At 48.0% G+C, this 22,611-nt stretch overlaps 1 protein-coding gene across 3 annotated transcripts; it reads right to left on the bottom strand.

Annotated features, from left to right (window-relative positions):
• Positions 1-10,660: 10,660 nt before the first annotated feature.
• On the bottom strand, positions 10,661-22,186 carry EEF1B2 (eukaryotic translation elongation factor 1 beta 2). 3 transcript variants are annotated; one of them, XM_081016882.1, is made up of 7 exons: positions 21,989-22,186; positions 20,169-20,291; positions 14,900-16,261; positions 13,303-13,426; positions 13,012-13,078; positions 12,235-12,360; positions 10,661-10,855 (listed from the first exon to the last, which is right to left on the bottom strand). In XM_081016882.1, exons 1-7 carry the CDS (start codon positions 22,066-22,068, stop codon positions 10,701-10,703), a joined length of 2,037 nt encoding a protein of 678 aa, XP_080873008.1. In that variant the 5' UTR covers positions 22,069-22,186; the 3' UTR covers positions 10,661-10,700. The 3 variants fall into 3 exon arrangements, with proteins under 3 accessions (XP_080873008.1, XP_080873009.1, XP_080873010.1); XM_081016883.1 differs by lacking the exon at positions 21,989-22,186 and adding an exon at positions 21,827-21,973; XM_081016884.1 differs by lacking the exon at positions 14,900-16,261 and having other exon boundaries at positions 21,989-22,164.
• Positions 22,187-22,611: the final 425 nt, after the last annotated feature.

Below are 22,611 nucleotides of genomic sequence, written 5' to 3'. Positions count from 1 at the left end.
CCTCCTTTCCCCACAGGTGGGCGGGGTTTGCGGCACCGAGCAAGGCTCACCTGGGCGGGTGCCACCCACCTGCTTGAGCTGGCCTTTGACCCGCCCTTGGCCAGGGAGGACAATTTACGGCCAGCCAGGGGCGGGCCTAAGGCCAAAAGAAAAGAGAGTGACTCCTGGGCTCAAGCCTCTTTTGCCGTTCTTCCTTCCAGGATCAATGACTTCATTGGGCAATGACTTCTGGCTCCACGACTTGCGACGAGCCCTTGGGGACTGGATAGATGGTGGGGTTTGATTGGTCCTCGGTTGTGGGACTTGGCAAGGTAGCCTTTAGTCTAACATCAAGTTGGGGAGGAAGCATTCATTCTCCCTCCCCATGCGGCGGCGCTTGCAGGGCCCGTTAAAGGGCAAAACCGGGAGTCACTGGCCCTAGAGTGGCAGCATGTAGGTCAAACTCCCTGGACAAGGTCAGTGGAAGGGCATGCTGTGTAAGTTTGCGCTTTGCAGTCCCCTCTCACTGGGCCTCAACTGCCTGCATATCCTTAGCCAGGTGGGCTGAGAGGGTTACCTGCCAAGGCGTGTGCCAAGTTTCCCACTTCTGAAGTTCAATAAAGTTGTGGCCAATTTGAACCCATACTCTGGTCTCTTGTCTTATCATTTGGGGAAAGGGGTAGGCACCACAGACAGGGTTTAGCGCGTGTGCCCGCAAATAGATTTGTATTAGGTTGATCTGTGCGGACAGCCCGCTTTTTCTGTAAGATTTAGTCCCCGTGTTCAGACACACCTGCCTGTGTGTGTCACGTTCAGTTTGTCCTTCGCTCACAGCTCCTCGCTCCTTTCTTCTTATGGGAGAAATAACACCAGCAAAATTTATGTACTGTGGAAAAGTACTTTAGTGAAATATACGTGATTTGTTTCTGCAAGTGTGTGTGGGCTGCAAATGGCTGCAGAACAGCTGGCACTCGTGACTGAGCAACTGGCTTTGCAGAAAACAAAATGCATGCCAAACTTACTGTGGAGTGTTTGCAAAACTGGAATCGGGCTGTTTTGGGAGCTGGCCTGGCCTCCATGAAGGTTCGCCTAACAGATCACAGAATACGTTGCTAGTAAATTCCTAGGCAAGGTTATGCAATATCTGAAGATGGAGGCATGCATTATCAAAGGCACCCCTCCAATGCACACAAACACCCTATTGCATGGTGGTTCTAGGGCACATTCTTTGAAAGCAGTGTGGGACCTCAGATGCCCTGGCCGACTGCCACTTTGGATGATCTTATTCTTCTGTAGGGGTAGCTAACCTGTGCCCCCCCCCCGATGTTGTTGGTCTCCCCCTCCCATTTGCCTCAGGCAGTACAGACCATGGTCAGGGATGATGGGACTTGAGGGCCAGAGATTCCTCCACCCCTTGTCTGTCGTTATTTGGTGTGCTGGTGTGAAGGTCTCAGTTGCAGATGCTGTGAACAAAGACTATTGGATCATCCTTAAAGGTAAAGGGACCCCTGACTGTTAGGTCCAGTCATGGCAGTCCCTGGGGTTGCGGCGCTCATCTCTCTTTATTGGCCGAGGGAGCCGGCGTACAGCTTCTGGGTCATGTGGCCAGCATGACTAAGCCGCTTCTGGTGAACCAGAGCAGCGCACGGAAGTGCCGTTTACCTTCCCGCTGGAGCGGTACCTATTTATCTACTTGCACTTTGACGTGCTTTCGAACTGCTAGGTTGGCAGGAGCAGGAACCGAGCAACGGGAGCTCACCCCGTTGCGGGGATTTGAACCGCCGACCTTCTGATCAGCAAGTCCTAGGCTCTGTGGTTTAACCCACAGCGCCACCCGCGTCCCCGGATCATCCTTAGACATGCTTTAATTTTTGGCTCAAGCTAATTTCAGTAACCCTTTTCAGCTTGGTTCATCATCTGCCATGCTTTTTAAAAAACATTTTGGTGTGAGCTACATGTCAAGGGGTGGAAGGAAGAGACGGCCCAATACAGGCCAAAGCTGAAAATTCCAAACGTCCCCAGCATGCATGTTTTTCATCTCCGCCGAGCTAAGCAGTTGGTTCCTTACCTCTTTCACCCTGCCCTTGCCACTGTGATCCATGCGACGGTCACCTCCAGGCTTGATTATTGTAACTCACTCTATGTGGGGCTGCCCTTGAGACTGACCCAGAAACTCCAGCGGGTGTAGAATGCCGCGGCGAGACTCCTTATGGGGTCCTTGCCGCGGGATCACATTCTCCCAGTTCTATACCAGCTGCACTGGCTCCCGGTGGAGTACAGGGTCAGGTTTAAGGTGCTGGTTTTAACCTTTAAAGCCCTATACAGCCTAGGACCCTTGTACCTATGGACTGCCTCTCCTGGTGTGCCCTGCGGAGGTCTGCTAACAGCAACACCTTGAAGATCCCGGGCCCCAGAGAAATTAGACTGGCCTCGACTAGAGCCAGGGCCTTTTTGGCCGTGGCCCTGGCCTGGTAGAACGCCCTCCCACAAGAGACCAGGGCCCTGCGGGATTTGACATCTTTCCGTGGGGCCTGCAAGACGGAGCTGTTCCGCCAGGAGTTTGGGCAGGATGCAGTTTGACTTACTTTCCTGTGTATAAAACAAGCCCGAAGGATGCCCCCAACCCGCTCACAGGTCCTTGTATGATCAGTGGAAACAGTTGGTCCTGGGAAGTATCAGCCACTCTCAATTCCAACCTGATAACTGCCACCTGCCCAGATTTTAACTTGTCTGAATTAATTTTAAGATGTATTTTAATTAATTGATGTCTGTTTTTATGCATATTGTGTTGTTTTTATGATGTCAGCCGCTCCGAGCCCAGCCTCGGCCAGGGAGGGATGGATACAAATAAAAATTTACTATTATATTTAGTAACAGTAATACTTTGCCGCTTATAGAGGATCAAAAGCTACTAGTCATAACCATAGCTGTCAACCATCCCTTATTTGGCGGAAAACTCCCTTATCCCAGCGCCGTGTCCCGCTGCTGTCCCTTATTGATGATGTCCCTTAAATTTCCAGGGTTTCAAAGGAAGCAGCTCCTCTCCCTCCCTCCCTGCCGGCCAGGGAGGAGGGAGGCTCCAACTGTGTTGCTTGGCTGCGTTGCTCACCCAATAAGGAGTCTAAGAACGACTGGGGGGTGGAGCTTGCATGCCTTGTGCCAATCAAATTGGTTGCATTGCCTGGGGACTCGCCTTTGCTCAGCGCTTCCCAGCAGAGAGGTGACGGTGGTTTATCTTGCTGCATCCCCTTTGCCGGGTTGCTGCGCTGTGGGAACCACCGCTTGAGGCTTCGTTTGGCTGCTGGCTGGGCTTTCTGCCTTTGGCTCGGAGGGGCTCAGAAGATGAATATACCTGTGCCTGGAAAATCCCTTATTTTGGCTGCTGATCCCTTATTTTCGAGGCTGCTGGTCCCTTACTTTCAAATCTGTAAGTTGACAGCTATGATGATAACTATGTGCACGGCTCAGCTGCTGAGCAATAGATCAAGGGCCATTGCCTCTATGCCAGGCGTATAGAACCTTTGCTCCTCCAGATGTTTCTGAACTACATCTCCCAAGAGTCAAGGCTGATGGGAGTTCACAGATCCTAGAATTGGAAGGGACTGCGAGGATCATCTAGTCCAACCCTGTGCAATGCAGGAACCTTTTGCCCAACGTGAAGTACAACAGCTGGAGGACCACGGGCTCCCCCAATCCCTGTTATAGGCTGTGACGTGGTGGTACCAGTGTCCTGAACAAGGCCCTGCAAAGGATACTCATTTTCACGTTTTGTTCATTTCTGTGAGGTTAATAGAAACCACTGATATCAAAGGAAGATTTTGAAAGCATTTTTTCCCAGTGCAGTCCTATGCATTTGGACTGCAAAGTAAGAGCCATTGAGGTGAGCAGCACTTCCTTCAAACAAGTATTTGTTTCCTGCAAAGCCACATTCACTAAAATGCTATTTGTTTTGTACGCTTTTCCGTTATACTGATCCACGAAGCTTATGCAACAGGGCAGTTGCTTAAGCAAATTGCTGGAATATGTCTTTTCCTTTCCCCCCAGTTGGGTGTTTGAGAAACTGTTTCCTGGTGCTTGAAAAAGAGAACTGCTGAGGCAGACACCTTGCACCTGGCTCTTCACATGCCTCAACTCAGCACCTTTCTCAGGAGGACATTTTCACTACTTATCGGGACTTAAAAAGAAACACCAAGTTTTGCAGCAATATGCAAGTAATTAAAACAAAAGCCAAAGGCAAGCTGTTCAAAAAATACAGTGGTACCCCGCAAGACGAACGCCTCGCAAGACGGAAAACCCGCTAGACGAAAGGGTTTTCCGTTTTGGAGGCGCTTCGCAAAACGAATTTCCCTATGGGCGGGCTTCGCAAGACGACAGCCCATAGGGAAATCTCCGGGACAGCGGGGAAGCGCAGCGCGTCTTCCCCACTGTCCTCGGACCTCCTCCCCCCGCCCGGCATCGGAACGAAGCTCCGATGCCGGGCGGGGGGGGGGGAATGCCTCCTCCCGCCGCCCGGCATCGGAACAAAGCTCCGATGCCGGGCGGGGGGGGGAACGCCTCCTCCCCCCGCCCGGCATCGGAACGAAGCTCCGATGCCGGGCGGGGGGGGAACGCCTCCTCCCGCCGCCCAGCTTCGGATGGCTTTCCTGAAGACTTGGGGTGGGAGGAGGGTTTTCCTTCCCACCGCCAACATTCAGAATGCTGTTCTGAATGTTGGCGGTGCGGAGGAAAAACCCTCCTCCCACGCAAGCCCCGGGAACAGAGGGAAAGCGCTGCACGCCTTCCCCTCTGTTCCCGTACCTGTCCTGAAGTCTTGCGGTGGGGAGAAAAGCCCTTCTCCGCACCGCCAGCCTGGCAAGCGGTTTGCCAAGGAACGCATTAATTGATTTTCAATGCATTCCTATGGGAAACCGTGCTTCGCAAGACGAAAAACTCGCAAGAAGAAAAAACTTGCGGAACCAATTAATTTCGTCTTGCGAGGCACCACTGTATGTTTTGACACATGGCAGTCACCTTGTTTAATGCATCGCCCCAGAACGTTCTACCCTGCAAGGTCCACCAGAGATGGCTGAAATCAGTCAGAAAATGTTGGTGGAGAGGCAGAGCTCATCACAGAATGGTGGCAGATGGAAGGAGTGTTTGGCAGCCAGCTGGCAGTTACGGGCACCATTTTCCACCGAGATCTAATCCATAAGCTTTGGGAACTGATGCAGTGTTTTCCTTGTGGCAAAGAGTTCCATAGCTCGGTTTCCCTCAGGTTAAGTGCAGACATTATAAGGTAAAGGGACGCCTGACCGTAAGGTCCAGTAGTGGCCGATTCTGGGTTGCGGCGCTCATCTCGCTTTATTGGCTGAGGGAGCCGGCGTACAGCTTCCGGGTCATGTGGCCAGCATGACTAAGCCGCTTCTGGCGAACCAGAGCAGCGCACGGAAACGCCATTTACCTTCCCGCTGGAGCGGTACCTATTTATCTACTTGCACTTTGATGTGCTTTCGAACTGCTAGGTTGGCAGAAGCAGCAGGGACCGAACAATGGGAGCTCACCCCGTCGTGGGGATTTGAACCGCCGACCTTCTGACCAGCAAGTCCTAGGCTCTGTGGTTTACCCACAGCGCCACCCGCGTCCTGCAGACATTATATTCAGGGCAATAAGCTACTTTCCACCGCCACTGTCAGAGGTACTAAGTCTCTGAATACCAGTGGGCATGAATCTCAGGTGGGCAGTTTTACAATAGTGTTTTGTCATCATGCAGTTTCATACTTTTAGGTCAATTCACACTTCTCCCGCAGTTTGATACGATATTGTAAATGTACAATTGTTAGCACAGAGTATGGGGAGAAAACATGGACTACACACCAATCCACACTATAAATAGGTTATATTACATTTAAGCCACCCCCCTGCATTTAAAACAGAATACAAAGAGAAAGCCAATACAACAGAGGGCTAGAATCTCCTTAGCTTCTCCCAATGTGCTAGTCTCTCCTTGTCTTCCTCTCATTGTTTACACAAAGGAAGCACTGAAAAGGACTACAAATCCCATCATCTCTGACCATCAGCCATGTTGGCTAGGACTCAGATCCAACGTTTGGAAGGCCAAAGGTCTCACAATCCTACTCTAAGGTCATCCAAGGAATGTGATGGCCCAGCTGGCAAAGCATTTGAACCTGCCTTTCCTTGATGAAAATCGTTGTGTTCGCTCTCTCATGTAGTTGAGACAGGAAACACAACTGGCGGCCACAAAAGCAAAAGATGAAGTGTGCCGTGGATATAACCAGGCTAATGAGCCATGACCAAGCACTTACCGTTTCTCAACAGCTCGAGGCTAGGAAGCAAAAGGTTACGCACACGAAAGTTTTGCTAATTTGCATCGACTGCGAGCTGGCAAGCTCATTCATCAATCAAAACATGACATCACCTGCAAGATTACAGTGCCTTCTTGCTTTCAAACAAAAGCATCCCAGAGTAGCACATGGAGATAGGAGATAGTTTTGCTAAAACAAGCCAGCCACTGTGAATTCAGTATGTCCAGGATTCAACATTTAGCACCCCAATTCAAACGGACAAACCCTATTGTTCCCATCCTAGGGCTTCCAAGTTATCTTCACAGAACAGAAAGGCTACACATTTTGTCAAGCAAACCATTACTCCACGAAACCTGAATTACAGCATTATGGAGATTTACTGCCCATTGCTCAGTCCGCTTTCAAAACTGTCAAAATCCCAGTGTGAGACAGCTTTTCTCAACTCCTTTGCAACTTAAAAACCTATGTGCTGGTAAGAATCCATTTCTAGGGGACAGATTTCTGATCCACACCAAGGCACATTTATGCCCCCCCAATTGTCCATCAATCCAAGAGCAGCAGCATGCGCAGTATACCTATTTAAAATGTCGATTCAGCTGTCCAATGACCCTTGAGACCCATTCAGCACCTAGTGAGGCAGGAGGTCCTGTGGCTCTTTAGGTGATGTTGGGGCTACAGCTCATATCGCCCTTGACCACAAAAGGTTGGCTTGGGACTATGAATATCTGCTACTCCCATGCTGTCTGAATCAGGTCATCCACAACAATTTTACAAGGGCTAATCATAACACATCAACTTTAGTTTGGGTTGAGTATTGTACATTTAAATCTTTGAAGGAATCTTGCATTTGTGATGTGCATTTGAAGGAATCTTGAATTTGTGCAACTAAAGTTATTTCCCAATAAAGGTTCCCAAATGCTGGGCTGGTTCAGAAACTATTTTCCACTTTCCTAGAGATCCAGGGGTGTGGAACAGCATTAACTCAATACGTACATAGAAGAAACCTTCGAATATAGCCAGGGAGATTGGCTGCAATTAAAATTAGGTAGATTTACTCCCCCCCAATCATTTTTCAATAGAAGGCATGCTTTGCAATATTTACTCGACTGTCCTCGGGTCCAGTATTGGACCACTTCGACCGGATATCCCCAGCCGATGTGGACAGACTCCTCCGAGCTGGAAAGCCCACCACCTGTCCTCTCGACCCGTGCCCGTCTTGGCTGATTAGAGCATGTCCAGACGAGGTGCGGGCCCTCTTGGGGGATATCATCAATTTGTCCCTTGGCACGGGGACATTCCCAGGGGAATTGAAGGAGGCAGTGGTGCGCCCGCTCTTAAAGAAAACATCATTAGATCCTTTAGATCTATCCAATTACCGCCCGGTTTCGAATCTTCCGTTCCTGGGTAAGGTGATTGAGAGAGCGGTTGCTGAACAGCTTGGTGGTTTTCTGGATGAAACATCGGCTCTGGATCCATTCCAGTCCGGCTTCTGCGCTGGTCATGGGACCGAGACGGCTCTGGTTGCCCTAACAGATGATCTTCGTAGACAGCTGGATCGAGGCGGGTCGGGGCTGCTGATTCTTCTAGATCTGTCAGCAGCTTTTGACATGGTCGATCATGAACTTCTGGACCACCGCCTTGCCGACGTGGGGATCCAGGGCACAGTCCTTCAATGGCTGCGCTCGTTTCTCTCTGGTCGGGGACAGAGGGTGGCGCTTGGGGGGGAATTGTCATCGCGCCACTCCTTGGTGTGTGGAGTACCTCAGGGTGCGATACTCTCCCCGATGCTTTTCAACATCTTTATGCGCCCCCTCGCCCAGCTTGTCCGGAGTTTTGGGCTGGGTTGCCATCAGTATGCTGATGACACCCAACTCTATCTGTTGATGGATGGCCATCCTGACTCGGCCCCAGACACACTGACCAGATGTTTGGAAGCTGTGGCTGGATGGTTACGTGGGAGCCAGTTGAAGCTAAATCCTTCGAAGACAGAGGTCCTGTGGCTGGGACGGGGCGATATGGGATTGGGAGGGCAACTCCCATCTCTTGCGGGGGCTCAATTAGTGCCAGCACCGTCCGTTAAGAGTTTGGGTGTAATCTTCGACACCTCCCTTTCCATGGAGGCGCAGATTGCAGCTATAACAAAGGCGGCATTTTTCCATCTCCGCCAAGCTAAGCAGTTGGCTCCTTACCTCTCTCGCCCTGACCTAGCCACTGTGATCCATGCGACGGTCACCTCCAGACTGGATTATTGTAACTCGCTCTACGTGGGGCTGCCCTTGAGACTGACCCAGAAACTCCAGCGGGTGCAGAATGCTGCAGCGAGACTCCTTACGGGGTCTTCGCTGCGAGACCACATTCATCCGGTGCTATACCAGCTGCACTGGCTCCCGGTGGAGTACAGGATCAGGTTTAAGGTGCTGGTTTTAACCTTTAAAGCCCTATACGGCCTAGGACCCTCGTACCTACGGGACCGCCTCTCCTGGTATGCCCCACAGAGAAACTTACGGTCTTCGAATAAAAACATCTTGAAGGTCCCAGGCTACAGAGAAGTTAGGCTGGCCTCAACTAGAGCCAGGGCTTTTTCGGCTGTGGCTCCGATCTGGTGGAACACTCTGTCACAAGAGACCAGGGCCCTGCGGGACTTGACATCTTTCCGCAGGGCCTGCAAGACAGAGCTGTTCCACCAGGCCTTTGGCCAGGGCACAGCCTGACTCCCTCCCTCGGCAATCTTCGCGGAGCTCTGGCCCAATAGTTGCCAGTGGCTTGAATTAATTAATTTTATAACGAATGATTTTAGACTGTTGTTTATGCTGTACTTTTGTACTGTTTTATTGTTGTTAGCCGCCCTGAGCCCGGCTTCGGCTGGGGAGGGCGGGATATAAATAAAATTTATTATTATTATTATTATTATTATTATTACTATATCTATCACACTTTGTGCAAGCTAATGGGTTGCCACCAGAGAACCAGGTTGTCAGGCATACTCAAAACAGATATCCAAGGAAGCCTGTTTAGTTGTCATTTTGTGTTTCACCAGCACCTCAATCCAAAAGGCTACCATATTACTTGAGAAGCTCAAATACTGGACTTATCACAAAGGGCAGCCTGGATTGCAGGCACACACTGATTTTATGAACAGGAGCATTTGCCATCCTCTTTTTAGCAGGCATGAGACCGCAAGGATGCGTGAATGATGTATTTCCTCCATTCCAAACTGAGAAACCACATAGTACCTCTACAGTACTAAGACGGCTGTGCTAGATAAGAGGGCACCAGGTTGGGCACACGCTTGATCAAGACCCTGAATTCTTTAGCACCCAGAGCCTTGGAGCCAATGCCAAAAGTTGCACGAGACCCCTTTGAATTGTGTCGTTTTGCACCAAACACCCTACAAATGGAAGAAGCAATGCCATGGTAAAAAACCCACTATGGTAACATCAAGTCTTGCTCTAGACAATCAAGCCTAAAACAATGGTCTCCCTCATGTTATCCCTGGAAAGTATCCTCCCAGGAGTATTCCACTGCTGTAGCCTAGTCAACTATCCAAGTTTGTAAGGTAAAAGATAAAGGACCACTGGATGGTTAAGTCCAGCCAAAGGCGACTATGGGGCTGCGGCACTCATTTCCCTTTCAGGCAGAGGGAGCCGGCATTTGCCCACAGACAGCTTTCCAGGTCATGTGGCCAGCATGACTAAACCGCTTCTGGTGCAACGGGACACCGTGACGGAAACCAGAGTGCACGGAAACGCCATCTACCTTCCTGCCACAGTGGTAGCTATTTATCTGCTTGCACTGGTGTGCTTTTGAACAGAGCAATGGGAGCTTACCCTGTTAGAGATTCGAACCGCCAACCTTCTGATCTGCAAGCCCAAGAGGCTCAGTGGTTTAGACCACAGCGCTACCCACGTCCCCCAATTTTGTTATCTTGTCCTAGCACAGTGGAGTTCACTTTCCTCTCTGAGCAGTGGGAACAAGAGGAAGCCGTGTTATACCAAATCAGGCCCTTTCCTCCACCTAGCTTAGTACATCAGGGGTCAGCGAACATTTTCAGCAGGGGGCCGATCCACTCTCCCTCAGACCTCGTGGGGGGCTGGACTATATTTTGGGGAAATGAACGAATTCCTATGCCCCACAAATAACCCAGAGATGCATTTTAAATAAAAGCACACATTCTACTCATGTAAAAACACGCCGATTCCTGGACTGTCAGTGGGCCGGATTGAGAAGTCGACTGGGCCTTAGTTTGCCTATCCATGATCTACACCAGCCTTTCTCAACCTGTGGGTCCCCAGATGTTGAACTACAACTCCCATCACCCCTAGCTACAAGGCCATTATTTTAAACGGCAGTTTGGGACATACAAAACACACACAAAAGCCTCGAGTGTTGCAAATGTTTTATTCCTGGTGCTATTGGGGCTTAGATTTTGTTGAAAGCAGCCACATCCATGGACTGAACATAATCCTCAAATGCAGTGATCCTCTCTTCCAGCATATCGGTTCCAACTTTATCGTCTTCAACCACACACTGAATCTGAAGTTTCTTGATTCCATAACCAACTGGAACCAGTTTGGCTAGAAAGCAATCAAAAGAGCTGTGAGAAGCGAGGTTCCGCCTCTTTTCTATCTAGGCAAACTCAGGGTTATGGACTGACAAGAATTTCGCCCCATCATAATCTTGGCTGCTGTCGGGGCTTCTGATGGGGAGAAAGCATAGCCAGTGGCCTAAACCTGACCTCTCTGCAACAGCTAATACACAAGCAAGCTGTGAACATTTACATTCCCCCACGGTGGAATGCAAAAGGGGGAAAAAGTAGACTTTTTTAAAAAAGGAAAAGGGGCATCTAACTTTTGGCTCAAGGACCACGTCCACCCTTGGATCAACCCTGTGGAGGCCCCACCCAGCAATGGATGTGCCCAGAAGTGGGTGCTGCCACCCCACACTCTCATTCACCTGCTTGCCCCCCCCCAGCTTTCCCATGCAGATCAGCTGAGGAGAATCACTGCCTCCTCCTTGCTCATCAAATGCTCAATCTGACTGGGGGGAGGGGCAATTTGCATCCCCATCAGGGTGCTGGCATCTGCCTGCTCTAGTTGCTGCCAAAATTGGTAGGATCTTTGGGGGGGGGGCAGGATTAGGCCCTCAAAGTGGAAGCTACATACCCCTGACCATAAAGGGAACAGATTAAAGGAGTCCGTTCTCCTAGACTGACAGTGGGGAAGTGAGACATTATTATCTTTGAGGGAATATAATTCTATTTATACTCCGCTCATCTGGCTGGGTTTCCCCAGCCACAGATACCTTCATCAAATCACTTCTTTAACTGTTGAATACATCACAAAGAAAATGAGGACAGGGTGTTTGTGGGAGTTCAGAGTTCATCCAGTTCACCAGGTTTTTCTAGATTTTTCTGCAAAGGGCAAAATCCTTGCTGTTTCAAAGGGCTGCGCATTAGAAGAATTGCTTTGCACACATGTATTCGGTGCCTGCTACATACAAGCACCACCCTGGCAGTGCTACCCCTCCGCTAGTGGAGATGGTTTCTTACCCTTCCTTTTCCCCAACCTTCCTCCAAGGGGGCAAATATTTAGATGCAACCCCCCGCCTGTCAAATGCACAAATGGAATGTGATTGTGGAGCCCATTACGTCAGCCATTCTGGACCCCACGATCTATTCAACAGCTGTGATGGAACGCCAAAATTTTACTCTCTCAAACTCAGAGAACTACTGGGAGGCCGTATGCAGCTGTAGCAGTCTGAAGCCCACCCACTGGAAGCTCTCCAGATCTTCTTACTTGCAAGGTTCCACTGCCCTGGGAATTGAAGTAAGTGGCACCATCAAGTCCTTCGGACTACAATTTAAGAGCCATCTGAATCGAGCGAGATGTTATGCATATAAACTGTGTGCTCTGCCAGAGAGCTATGAGCCTCCTATTGTCGGCCAGTTACTTACAAGATCCCCAAACAAGGCCATCCGCCTGAATACTTCTGACACACTCTTCTAATTTGCCCATGTCCGTCTCATCATCCCAAGGTTTCACGTCCAACAAGAGGGATGACTTGGCAACGAGCGCTGGCTCTAGAGAAACCAAAGGATAGCTCAGGAAAAGCAGCAAAACAGAGTGTTCCGATTAAAACCAGGAATTCTCTACAAATGCACCTAGTTGCAAGTTTAACCTATACTGGTTAAGAAAAGCATTAAAAAAAAGATTACACAGAGGCGTAATACATTACAGAAACGTTAAGTACTGCTAAACGGAACATTGATTTCTCTATCCAACTAGGCTATTACAAGAATACGAAGTGTGGAAGACACGGTCCTGTCTGTTACACTGAAATTCTCTTCCCTGGTGGAGAAAGGAGCATTGCATAGTGTAACTGCTAATCTCCCACAGTTGGAATACTGCAACTGCTACAGTACAGAGCAGTTTCAGGCCAGTAGCTGTGGGATCCTGCATTGGTTAGAATTAGGAGTCAGAATTTCCCCTTCAGCAACACAGCACAGGATTTGATTGTAAACAATTGTTTCCTATGGCTTCTATTCCACAGCCTGGAAAAAACATTGGTCAAAACTAGGAATTTTAACTCAAAACTTATTAGGACACTTTGGAAATAGCTGGAAGAAAGTTCCGCTGTCACTTATTTATACTGATTTTAATTCACAATAACCTTAATCAAAAAAGCAATTCAAAGTGCATAAATTCAAAGGCGAAGGAGTTGGATAACGTACTTTTGGATTTCTTTGATTCATACTGAGCAAGCCGCTCCTCCCTTAATCTTTTTGCTTCTTCACTTTCCTATGAAAAGAAAGAGACTGTGTTGGACAAAAGAAAGCAACTGTTCCCAAACAGTGATCAAGTATAACTGGACAGGTCAGGTAAAACAAATCATCATGTTTTCAGCCGAAAGATGGTGATTTGGTTTTGTTCATCATGTTGCCAGGTTCTTTTTTGTTTAAATGCATGTGGGCTCATGAGACCTCTCTGCAACTGGAAACTGAAAGAAAAAACATTCTGGATACCTCCTCTTCATCAGAGCCAAAGAGATCAATGTCATCGTCATCTTTGCTGTCTCCGCCTGTGCCTGTTGAGTCCTCAACATCTGAAGGGCCATATTTTCCCAACGCCTTCTTCACTCCAGGCAGACTAGGAAAAAAAAAACCCAGACAGAACTTATATGGTGCCCTTCTACTAACTACATACGACCCAGAATTAAATTGCAAAAGTGTGTCCCAGTTTGGGCAACTAATTAACAAACCAGCCACCACTTAACCATGGAGACATTTCAGAGGCAAGATACCAGATGCCAGCTGAAAAAGCACCTGCTACCCAACGGGCAGGGATGCGGGTGGCGCTGTGGGTTAAACCACAGAGCCTAGGACTTGCCGATCAGAAGGTCAGCGGTTTGAATCCCTACGACGGGGTGAGCTCCTGTTGCTCGGTTCCTGCTCCTGTCCACCTAGCAGTTCCAAAGCACGTCAAAGTGCAAGTAGATAAATAGGTACCACTCCAGCAGGAAGGTAAATGGCGTTTCCATGCGCTGCTCTGGTTTGCCAGAAGCGGCTTTGTCATGCTGGCCACATGACTCGGAAGCTGTCTGCGGACAAATGCCGGCTCCCTTGGCCAATAAAGCGAGATGAGAACCACAATCCCAGAGTCAGTCACGACTGGACCTAATGGTCAGGGGCCCCTTTACTTTACCCAACGGGCTAGTCACTAAATCAAACATGCAAGCATGGGAGATTGGGTTTATGCCTGCCACAGAATGAGGTTCGAATAAGGTGATAGAATGAACTGAAATCTTTTTACCCAAATGTGCTCATTTATTATTATATTATAATGAAGCGTATGTGCTCTCCCATTTTTGAAAAGACTCACTGCAAATAAATCTTTCTTAGAGCAGAAAGATTCCAATTCAGCCCTGTCCCTGCTATGTTCCACGTCGAATTCCAGGGAGTTCTTAGCAGAGGAATAACGAAGATGATACCGCCCCCCGGAGCCTAAAGTGGTACAGTCCATTCCTTCACATCAGTCTGCCGCATGAAAAGGACCAGACCTAAGCAAGTTGTCTAACCGGGATATAATATTTCCTTCTGCTATCCCCCCCCCCCCCGTATTCTCTCCCAACCATCATAAATCTTTGGCCGGAACCTGGATTCGCAGCTGCTCTGGCAAACTGCTTGTGCGCTTGCGGCCAAGGGATCACCACGCAAAAGCCGCAGTTCTAAGCCTGACTCTTCATAAATGGCCAACCTGAGGTGCCCTCCATCTCACCGCTGCCTGTCAGTTCATTAAGCCCAGCCACTGAGTATGATTAAGTGTTTTGTCACAAGCCTGGAGTTCTCTTAAAACAGCCATATTCCCATGCAACGCTAGCCAGAAGTGTTTTTAATTTGGGGGAGGGGAAAAGGGAATAAAACCTTTTGAAAAACATTGGAAGAGCTCCACCTGCTGCCTGAAAAATTTGAATAGGGTACACAACACTCAATTTCACAGGTTTATTCTATATGCACCAACTTATTTCTGAGGAGCAGGAGTTACAGCAATTTCATGTCATTCTCGATTAGATCTTTACTGTACAAGGAATAGCCTGCACTGATACAAGTATATAATTCATGCCTTAAGTTGTCTTTTTCGCACTGCTCGTTTAAGAAGGCCCTCTTGTCTCTCCTTGCTTTTCTCTGGAAATCTGCGTTCAATTTCCTGTATCTTTCACGATCTCCCTCGCATTTTGCTTGCCTTCTCTCCCCCGCTATTTGTAAGGCCTCATTGGACAGCCACGTTGCTTTCTTGCATTTCCTTGTCATTGGGATTGTTTTCGTTGCTGCCTCCTGTATAATGTTACGAGCCTCCATCCATTGTTCTTCAGGCACTCTGTCCACCAAATCTGAATCTTTAAATCTGCTTCTCGCTTCCACTGTGTATTCATAAGGGATTTGATTTAGATTGTCTCTTACTGGCCCAGTGGTTTTCCCTGCTTTCAGTTTAAGCTTGAATTGTGCTATAAGAAGCTGATGATCTGAACCACAGTCAGCTCCAGGTCTTGTTTTTGCTGACTCTATAGAGCTTCTCAATCTTTGGCTACAGAGAATATAATCAATCTGATCTCGATGCTGCCCATCTGGTGATTTCCATGTGTAGAGTCGTCTCCTGTGTTGTTCGAAAAGAGTGTTTGTGATGACCAGCTTGTTCTTTTGACAGAACTTTATTAGCCTTTGCCCTGCATCGTCTTGGACTCCAAGGCCGAACTTGCCAGTTGTTCCTTTTATCTCTTGATCCCCTACTTTAGCATTCCAATCCCCCATAATGAGAAGAACATCCTTCTTTGGTGTCAGTTTTAGAAGGCATTGTAAGTCTTCATAGAATTGGTCAATTTCAGTTTCTTCAGCATCGGTAGCTGGTGCATAAACTTGTATTACTGTGGTGTGCAAAGGTCTGCCTTGGAATCGTATCGAGATCATTCTATCATTTTTGAGATTGTATCCGAGTATCAATCTCGCGACTCTTTTGTTGACTATGAAGGCCACTCCATTTATTCTATGGGATTCTTGACCACAGTAGTAGATATGATGGTCATCCGAACTGAATTCGCCCACTCCGGTCCATTTTAGTTCACTGATGCCCAAGATGTCAATATTTATTCTTGCCATCTCCTGTTTGACCACATCCAGCTTACTATGGTCCATGGATCTTACATTCCAGGTGCCTATGCAATATTTTCCTTTAAGGCGTTCGGCTTTCTTTTCATTTCCAGGCACATCCACAACTGAGTGTCCTTTTGGCTTTGTCCCACCCGCTTTATCAGCTCTGGATCTACTTGTCCTTGTCCTCCGCTCTTCCTTAGTAGCATGTTGGACGCCTTCTGACCTGAGGGGCTCATCTTCCAACGTCATGACTTTTATATGCCTGATGTTATTGTCCATGGAATTTTCTTGGCAGAGATACTGGAGGGGGTTGCTGGTTACTTCTCCAACCAGAGATCTATTCAAGAAAATTGAAAACATGAAAGGAATGTTTCACACAAAGATGGATATGATAAAGGACAAAAGTGGTAAGGACCAACAGAAGCAGAAGACATCAAGAAGAGGTGGTAAGAATACACAGAGGGATTATACCAAAAAGATGTCCCAGACACCCCAGATTGTATGGCTGTTGACCTTGAGCCTGAAATCCTGCAGAGTGAAGTCAAATGTGCCTTAGAAAGCACTGCAAATAACAAGGCCAGTGGAAGTGATGACATTCCAGCTGAACTATTTAAAATCTTAAAAGATGATGCTGTTAAGGTGCTACATTCAATATGCCAGCAAGTTTGGAAAACTCAGCAATGGCCAGAGGACTGGAAATCAGTCAAAACCCAAATCCCAAAAAAGGGCAGTGCCAAAGAATGCTCCAACTACCGCACAATTGCACTCATTTCACACGCTAGCAAGGTTATGCTTAAAATTCTACAAGGCAGGCTTAAGCAGTATGTGGACCGAGAACTCCCAGAAGTGCAAGCTGGATTTAGAAGAGGCAGAGGAACCAGAGACCAAATTGCAAACATGCGCTGGATTATAGAGAAAGCTAGAGAATTCCAGAAAAACATCTACTTCTGCTTCATTGACTATGCAAAAGCATTTGACTCTGTCGACCACAGCAAACTATTGGGGGGGGGGTTCATGCCCACTGGTCCCATCACCTCCTGGCAAACAGAAGGGGAAGAAATGAAGGCAGTGACAGATTTACCTTCTTGGGCTCCATGATCACGGCAGATGAGGACAGCAGTCACGAAATCAAAAGACGCCTGCTTCTTGGGAGAAAACGATGACAAACCTAGACAGCATCTTAAAAAGCAAAGACATCACCTTGCCAACAAAAGTCCGTATAGTTAAAGCAATGGTTTGCCCAGTAGTGATGTATGGAAGTGAGAGCTGGACCATAAAGAAGGCTGATCGCCGAAGAATTGATGTTTTTGAATTGTGGTGCTGGAGGAGACACTTGAGAGTCCCATGGACTGCAAAAAGATCAAACCTACCCATTCTTAAGGAAATCAGCCCTGAGTGCTCACTGGAAGGACAGATCCTGAAGCTGAGGCTCCAATATTTGGCCGCCTCATGAGAAGAGAAGACTCCCTGGAAAAGACCCTGATGTTGGGAAAGATGGAGGGCACAAGGAGAAGGGGACGACCGAGGACGAGGTGGTTGGATAGTGTTCTCGAAGCTACCAGCATGAGTCTGACCAAACTGCGGGAGGCAGTGGAAGACAGGTGCCTGGCGTGCTCTGGTCCAGGGGGTCACGAAGTGTCAGACACAACTAAACGACTAAACAACAACAACATCAAAGAGGGTGGGATTTCTGGAAATCAGATTGCAAAACTTTGGCGATAATCACACTGACTCTAATCCTTGCACGTCACCCGTTTAAGAGACCTGTTTATGAGTCTGACCAAACTGCGGGAGGCAGTGGAAGACAAGAGTGCCTGGCGTTCTCAGGTCCAGGGGGTCACGAAGAGTCGGACACAATAGACTAAACAACAACAAAATCTGTCTGGCAGCTCTGACTTTTCATTGATAGAAAGCTTTTTTAAAAAGGGACTGAAGAACACATGGCGGGAACAGAGAAAAGTCACTGTATGTGAAGACCTGTTTCCAGGAGAAGCATTGTTTGTGCGCAATAACATTCTTAAAAAAAATAAAAAAAAATGGGTAAAATGGTTTTCACATTTCCCCTTACATATGAGATTTGGAGTTGGCATTATTGTGGCTTAGCTTTGTTTTTTATTATTTTCACAATAATTATCACAAATAAATTAGGGTGCTACAAGATTCTGCTTCAGTTTGCATGCTACAGTAATGCATACATAGCTGCCCCTAGTGCAAGTAACCAACCATTTTCCCTAGCTTAGCATTATGTCCAAACCAGGGATTGTTGTTTCACTCAGGCAAATCTAGTCTGGAGCAAAACAAACCATGATTCCTGGTTCAAACATAATGCTCAGCCAGGGATCATGGGGTGAGCCATCTGAATGTTTTCACTAAGCCATTCCAAAAACATCCTGATTCCCCGAGGTTTAGCAGATTTGAATCATGCTGAATTAGTCTGGTTTTAATTTATGCACTTCACACAGTGTATGTGTGCTATATAAAAGTAAAGGTAAAGGACTCCTGGACGGTTAAGTGCAGTCAAAGGTGACTATGGGGTTGCGGCACTCATCTCGTTTTCAGGCTAAGGGAGAAGGATTTGTCCGCAGACAGCTTTTCTGGGTCATATGGCCAGCATGACTAAACCGCTTCTGGTGCAATGGGACACCATGACAAGTGCACGGAAACACCATTTACCTTCCCGCCACAGTGGTACCTATTTATCTACTTGCACTGGTGTGCTTTAGAATTACTAGGTTGGCAGAAGCTGGGACAGAGCAACGGGAGCTCACCCTGTCCCTTGGAGTCGAACCACCGACCTTCAGGTTGGCAAGACCAAGAGGCTCAATGGTTTAGACCAGGGGTTGTCAACCTGGTCCCTACTGCCCACTAGTGGGCTTTTCTAGGTGGGCGGTAGGGGTTCTATGGCACAAGCTAATCCTTCCATCAAGCACTGGTGGGCGGTAAGGATTTTTTACCATAAAAAAAGATGCATTAGTGGGCGGTAGGTATAAAAAGGTTGACTAACCCTGGTTTAGACCATAGTCCCACCTATATACACTACAGCAAGTATAAGGTCCATTAAGGCAACAGAAACTTAATCACGTAACTGGCCATTATGACACGCTTTGTACCATTTTTGTAAAAATTTGTAACATTTTTGATGTACTAATTGGTCCGTTACCTCTCTCGCCCCAACCTCGTCACTGTGATCCATGTGACGGTCACCTCCAGGCTTTATTACTGTAACTCTGCCCTTGAAACTGACCCAGAAACTCCAGGGGGTGCAGAATACCATGGCGAGAATCCTTACGGGGTCCTCGCTGTGGGATCACATTCACCCAGTGCTATACCAGCTGCAATGGCTTCCGGTGGAGTACAGGATCAGGTTTAAGGTGCTGGTTTTAACCTTGCCCCAGAGGACCTTACAGTCTGCAAATAACAACATCCTAAGGATTCTGGGCCCCAGAGATCAGACTGGCCTCAACCAGAGCCAGGGCCTTTTCGGCTGTGGCCCCGACCTGGTGGAACGCGCTCTCACAAGAGACTATGGCCTTGCGGGATTTGACATCTTTCCACGGGGCCTGCAAGACAGAGCTGTTATGCCAGGCCTTTGGTCAGGGTTCAGTCTGACTCATTTTCTCCTTGTATAAGAACAAGCATGAAGGAGGTTCCCAGCCCACTCACAGGTGCTTATAATGTCAGTGGAAACAGTTGGTAACTGCCCTCAATTTTAACCTGAAGATTGCAACCTGTCCAGTTTTAATTTTAACTTGTTTGAATTAACTGTGGGATGTATCTTAATTTATTGATTGCTCGTTATTTTGCATTGTCTTACTTGTATGTTAGCCGCTCTGAGCCCAGCTTTGGCTGGGGAGGGCGGGATATAAATATAAAATTATATTATTATTATTATCCAACAGCAAGATGGGTAGCCCTTTGTACAATGAAACTTTCCCCTCTCCCCCTGAAAAAGGGGACTAGTTCTGTCTGAAAAGCTAGAATGCTTGTGCAGATGAAACATTTGTAATAGCTCAATTCCACCTGCTGTATATGGCTGTCCAGGACAAAAGAGTTCTAAAGCTTTTGGGTGTCATTACATAGTTGCACTAGCACAATGGGATTCCCCACCCCTCTTATGCCATCTCCAAATCTGCTTTGGAGAGTTGGGGGAACTCCCAGAAAAAGGGGGGCAATAAGAGAGAAATCACTGTTGCTTAATGCTACATTGAATACAAACCTGTAAATGACAGCAAATTGAGCCCTACCTTGCCTTTTGTTTGTCGAAAGACTTAATGTGGTTGTACCAGCGGAGGGCATGGAACAGCTCAGGAGGAGGGGGTGCACCAACTGCTTCAAAAACTGCAATATCTGCTTGGGATGGGACATACCTACAGAAAACATGTTCAGGTTAAAATTTGTTTCATTCAGCAAAACGAGAAGCACCACAGATATAAAGTGAAATCCATCTCAGCAAGCCACTCAGATGTCTCCCAAATAAGCAGGTATGAACAAGAGTTTAAAGCCCCTCTGTGCAAGCTACAAATAAACCAGGAAGGTTCTTATTAACTATAATTTCCTGTTCCCCTGAACCAATAAATTATGGTTACCAGACCAGCTTCAGAACAAGCCAGCTTCCAGCAATATAAGAGACCAACTTCAAACTTTCATATCATGCATTGTTCCAGAACTGATAACCGCCACTTTCCCAGTTTGAACAAAATGGTTAACTATGGTTAATTAACCATATCCATTACTTCTGGATTAGAGTCTTAATACTCTACCACCCAAGAACCACAACAAAAGCCCATACAGAATCTCCAAAAGCCCGTCATTTCCCAGTAGGCCCAACACATCTAGCACTGATGTATTTTTTAAATGATGTAAAGTCTCACTTTTGGGCATTATGGCAGGTTGCAAATCCCATGATCCACACACAAAGACTGCCATGTGGTCTTGGAACAAGTTACTTTAAGCTTACATATTCTCACATGTACTCTTCCAACCCATCTTTGTATTTTTCTCCCATTCACTTTTCTAACCCATCCTTGCATTTTTACCCCCCAGCCCAAGTCAGAACCAGAATAGCTTTATCCCAAAACCACCCAACAACGGCCAAATGTGTTAGTAAAGGGCACGTGGCAACGGCTTGGAAAGAGCATTGCAAATCAGACGGCTGCTGGTTCAAATGCCCCATAAACCATCAATTTGTTAGGCAAGCCACTTCTCCTAGAGCCCAAAATCTGCAAAAGAATAATTTATGGGACTAGAGAGCAGAAGGGAAGTAGAAGGCAGGGGGAACAAGAGATAGTGCAAGGCCTCGCTGCCTATCTTTGAGGAAGGGGGTAAAGACCAGCCTGCACCCTGCACCACCCAAAGGAACAGGAACCAGCAGCTATTCATATATAAATTCATTGTTAGAAGGCGGCTGCTTTGGGGCCTTGAAGAACTCTCCTTTCCTTTGTGCCTGCAAGCCCCTCTTCTCTTTTTAACTAATGTGGGCCTCTGCGGGAGACAAGCTTGACCTGAAAAGCAAATACCACTCCTAGGACTGGTATTCGTAACCATGATTTGCCTTATGATGCCCCTCAGAAAGTAGGAAGACTAGAGGCTAAGATTTATCGGCTACTTTAAAATGAGGCTGCATTTTAAATTGAATTTTAGCCTGTACTTTGAATTGGTCCCCCCCCCCTTTCTCTTTCCCCCATTATGCTTTTACTGTGATTTTATTGGGGTTAGCCGCCCTGAGCCCGGCTCTGGCCAGGGTATAAATAAAAATTATTATTATTAATATACATTAAAATAATAACTCAGAATAACGTGGCTTCAGTCGTAGGGTGTAAAAGAGATACACCTACGACCATCTATCGCTCCTTTCTCACGCGCGCGCGCGCAAAGGACAGCATGGTTTCCAAAAGAGACTTGCCAAGTTCCTAGTCCTCATTCAAATCGCCCTCTTCGTGCAGCAACGTGGGGCCTACGCGGGAAGAAGCGAAGGCCAATGAATGGGAAAAGCGGAACCTACTGCTGGCGTTTAACAGGGATACGGAAACCGTGAATATTTCGGGGTGCGCGGAGGGCGGCTCACCCCTCGATGTAGCTCCTGCTGGCTAGGAAGGCGTTGAGAAGCTGGAGCCCCGAGGTAGATTTCAGATCCCCAAAGCCCATGATGGCGCCGAAGTTTCAGGAGCGGGAGGCGGGGAAGAGACCGGCTGCGCGCGCACAACAGCCACCACAACGGCCGTCGGGGAAAGAGGGCGGCGCTCGGCCTGCGCTGCGCTTATATATACGCACGCACGCAAATCCCTCCGCCACGGGGACTCATTTCCGCCGACGTGTCCTTCCGCCGCTCAAGGGCGGAACAACGGACACGCCCCAGCCCCGCCGGTTTGGAAAGTTGCAGATTTATGACAGGAGGAGGCGGGATCAGCTCTCGCGTCAATCAAGGAAGGGGCGGTGCTTCTCCCCGTTTGTTTCTAACGGATCGGCCCCGCCCCTCCGCAGGTTTTTAAAAGCCGGAAGCTACGCTAGGAAGAGGCGGATCATCGCTCACGTCAATCAAGGAAGGGGCGGTGCTTCTCCCCGTTTGTTTCTAACGGAACGGCCCCGCCCCTCCGCAGGTTTTAAAAGCCGGAAGCTACGCTAGGAGGAGGCGGGTCATCGCTCACGTCAATCAAGGAGGGAAATCGACGGTTGGTTCGCCTCGTTTGT

The sequence above is a fragment of the Podarcis pityusensis genome (genome assembly GCF_964106645.2).
Source record: "Podarcis pityusensis genome assembly, chromosome: 1".
NCBI classification, from domain to species: domain Eukaryota; kingdom Metazoa; phylum Chordata; class Lepidosauria; order Squamata; family Lacertidae; genus Podarcis; species Podarcis pityusensis.
The sequence above is the reverse complement of the archived record's forward strand: the minus strand, read 5'-3'. Positions and strand labels throughout refer to the sequence as shown.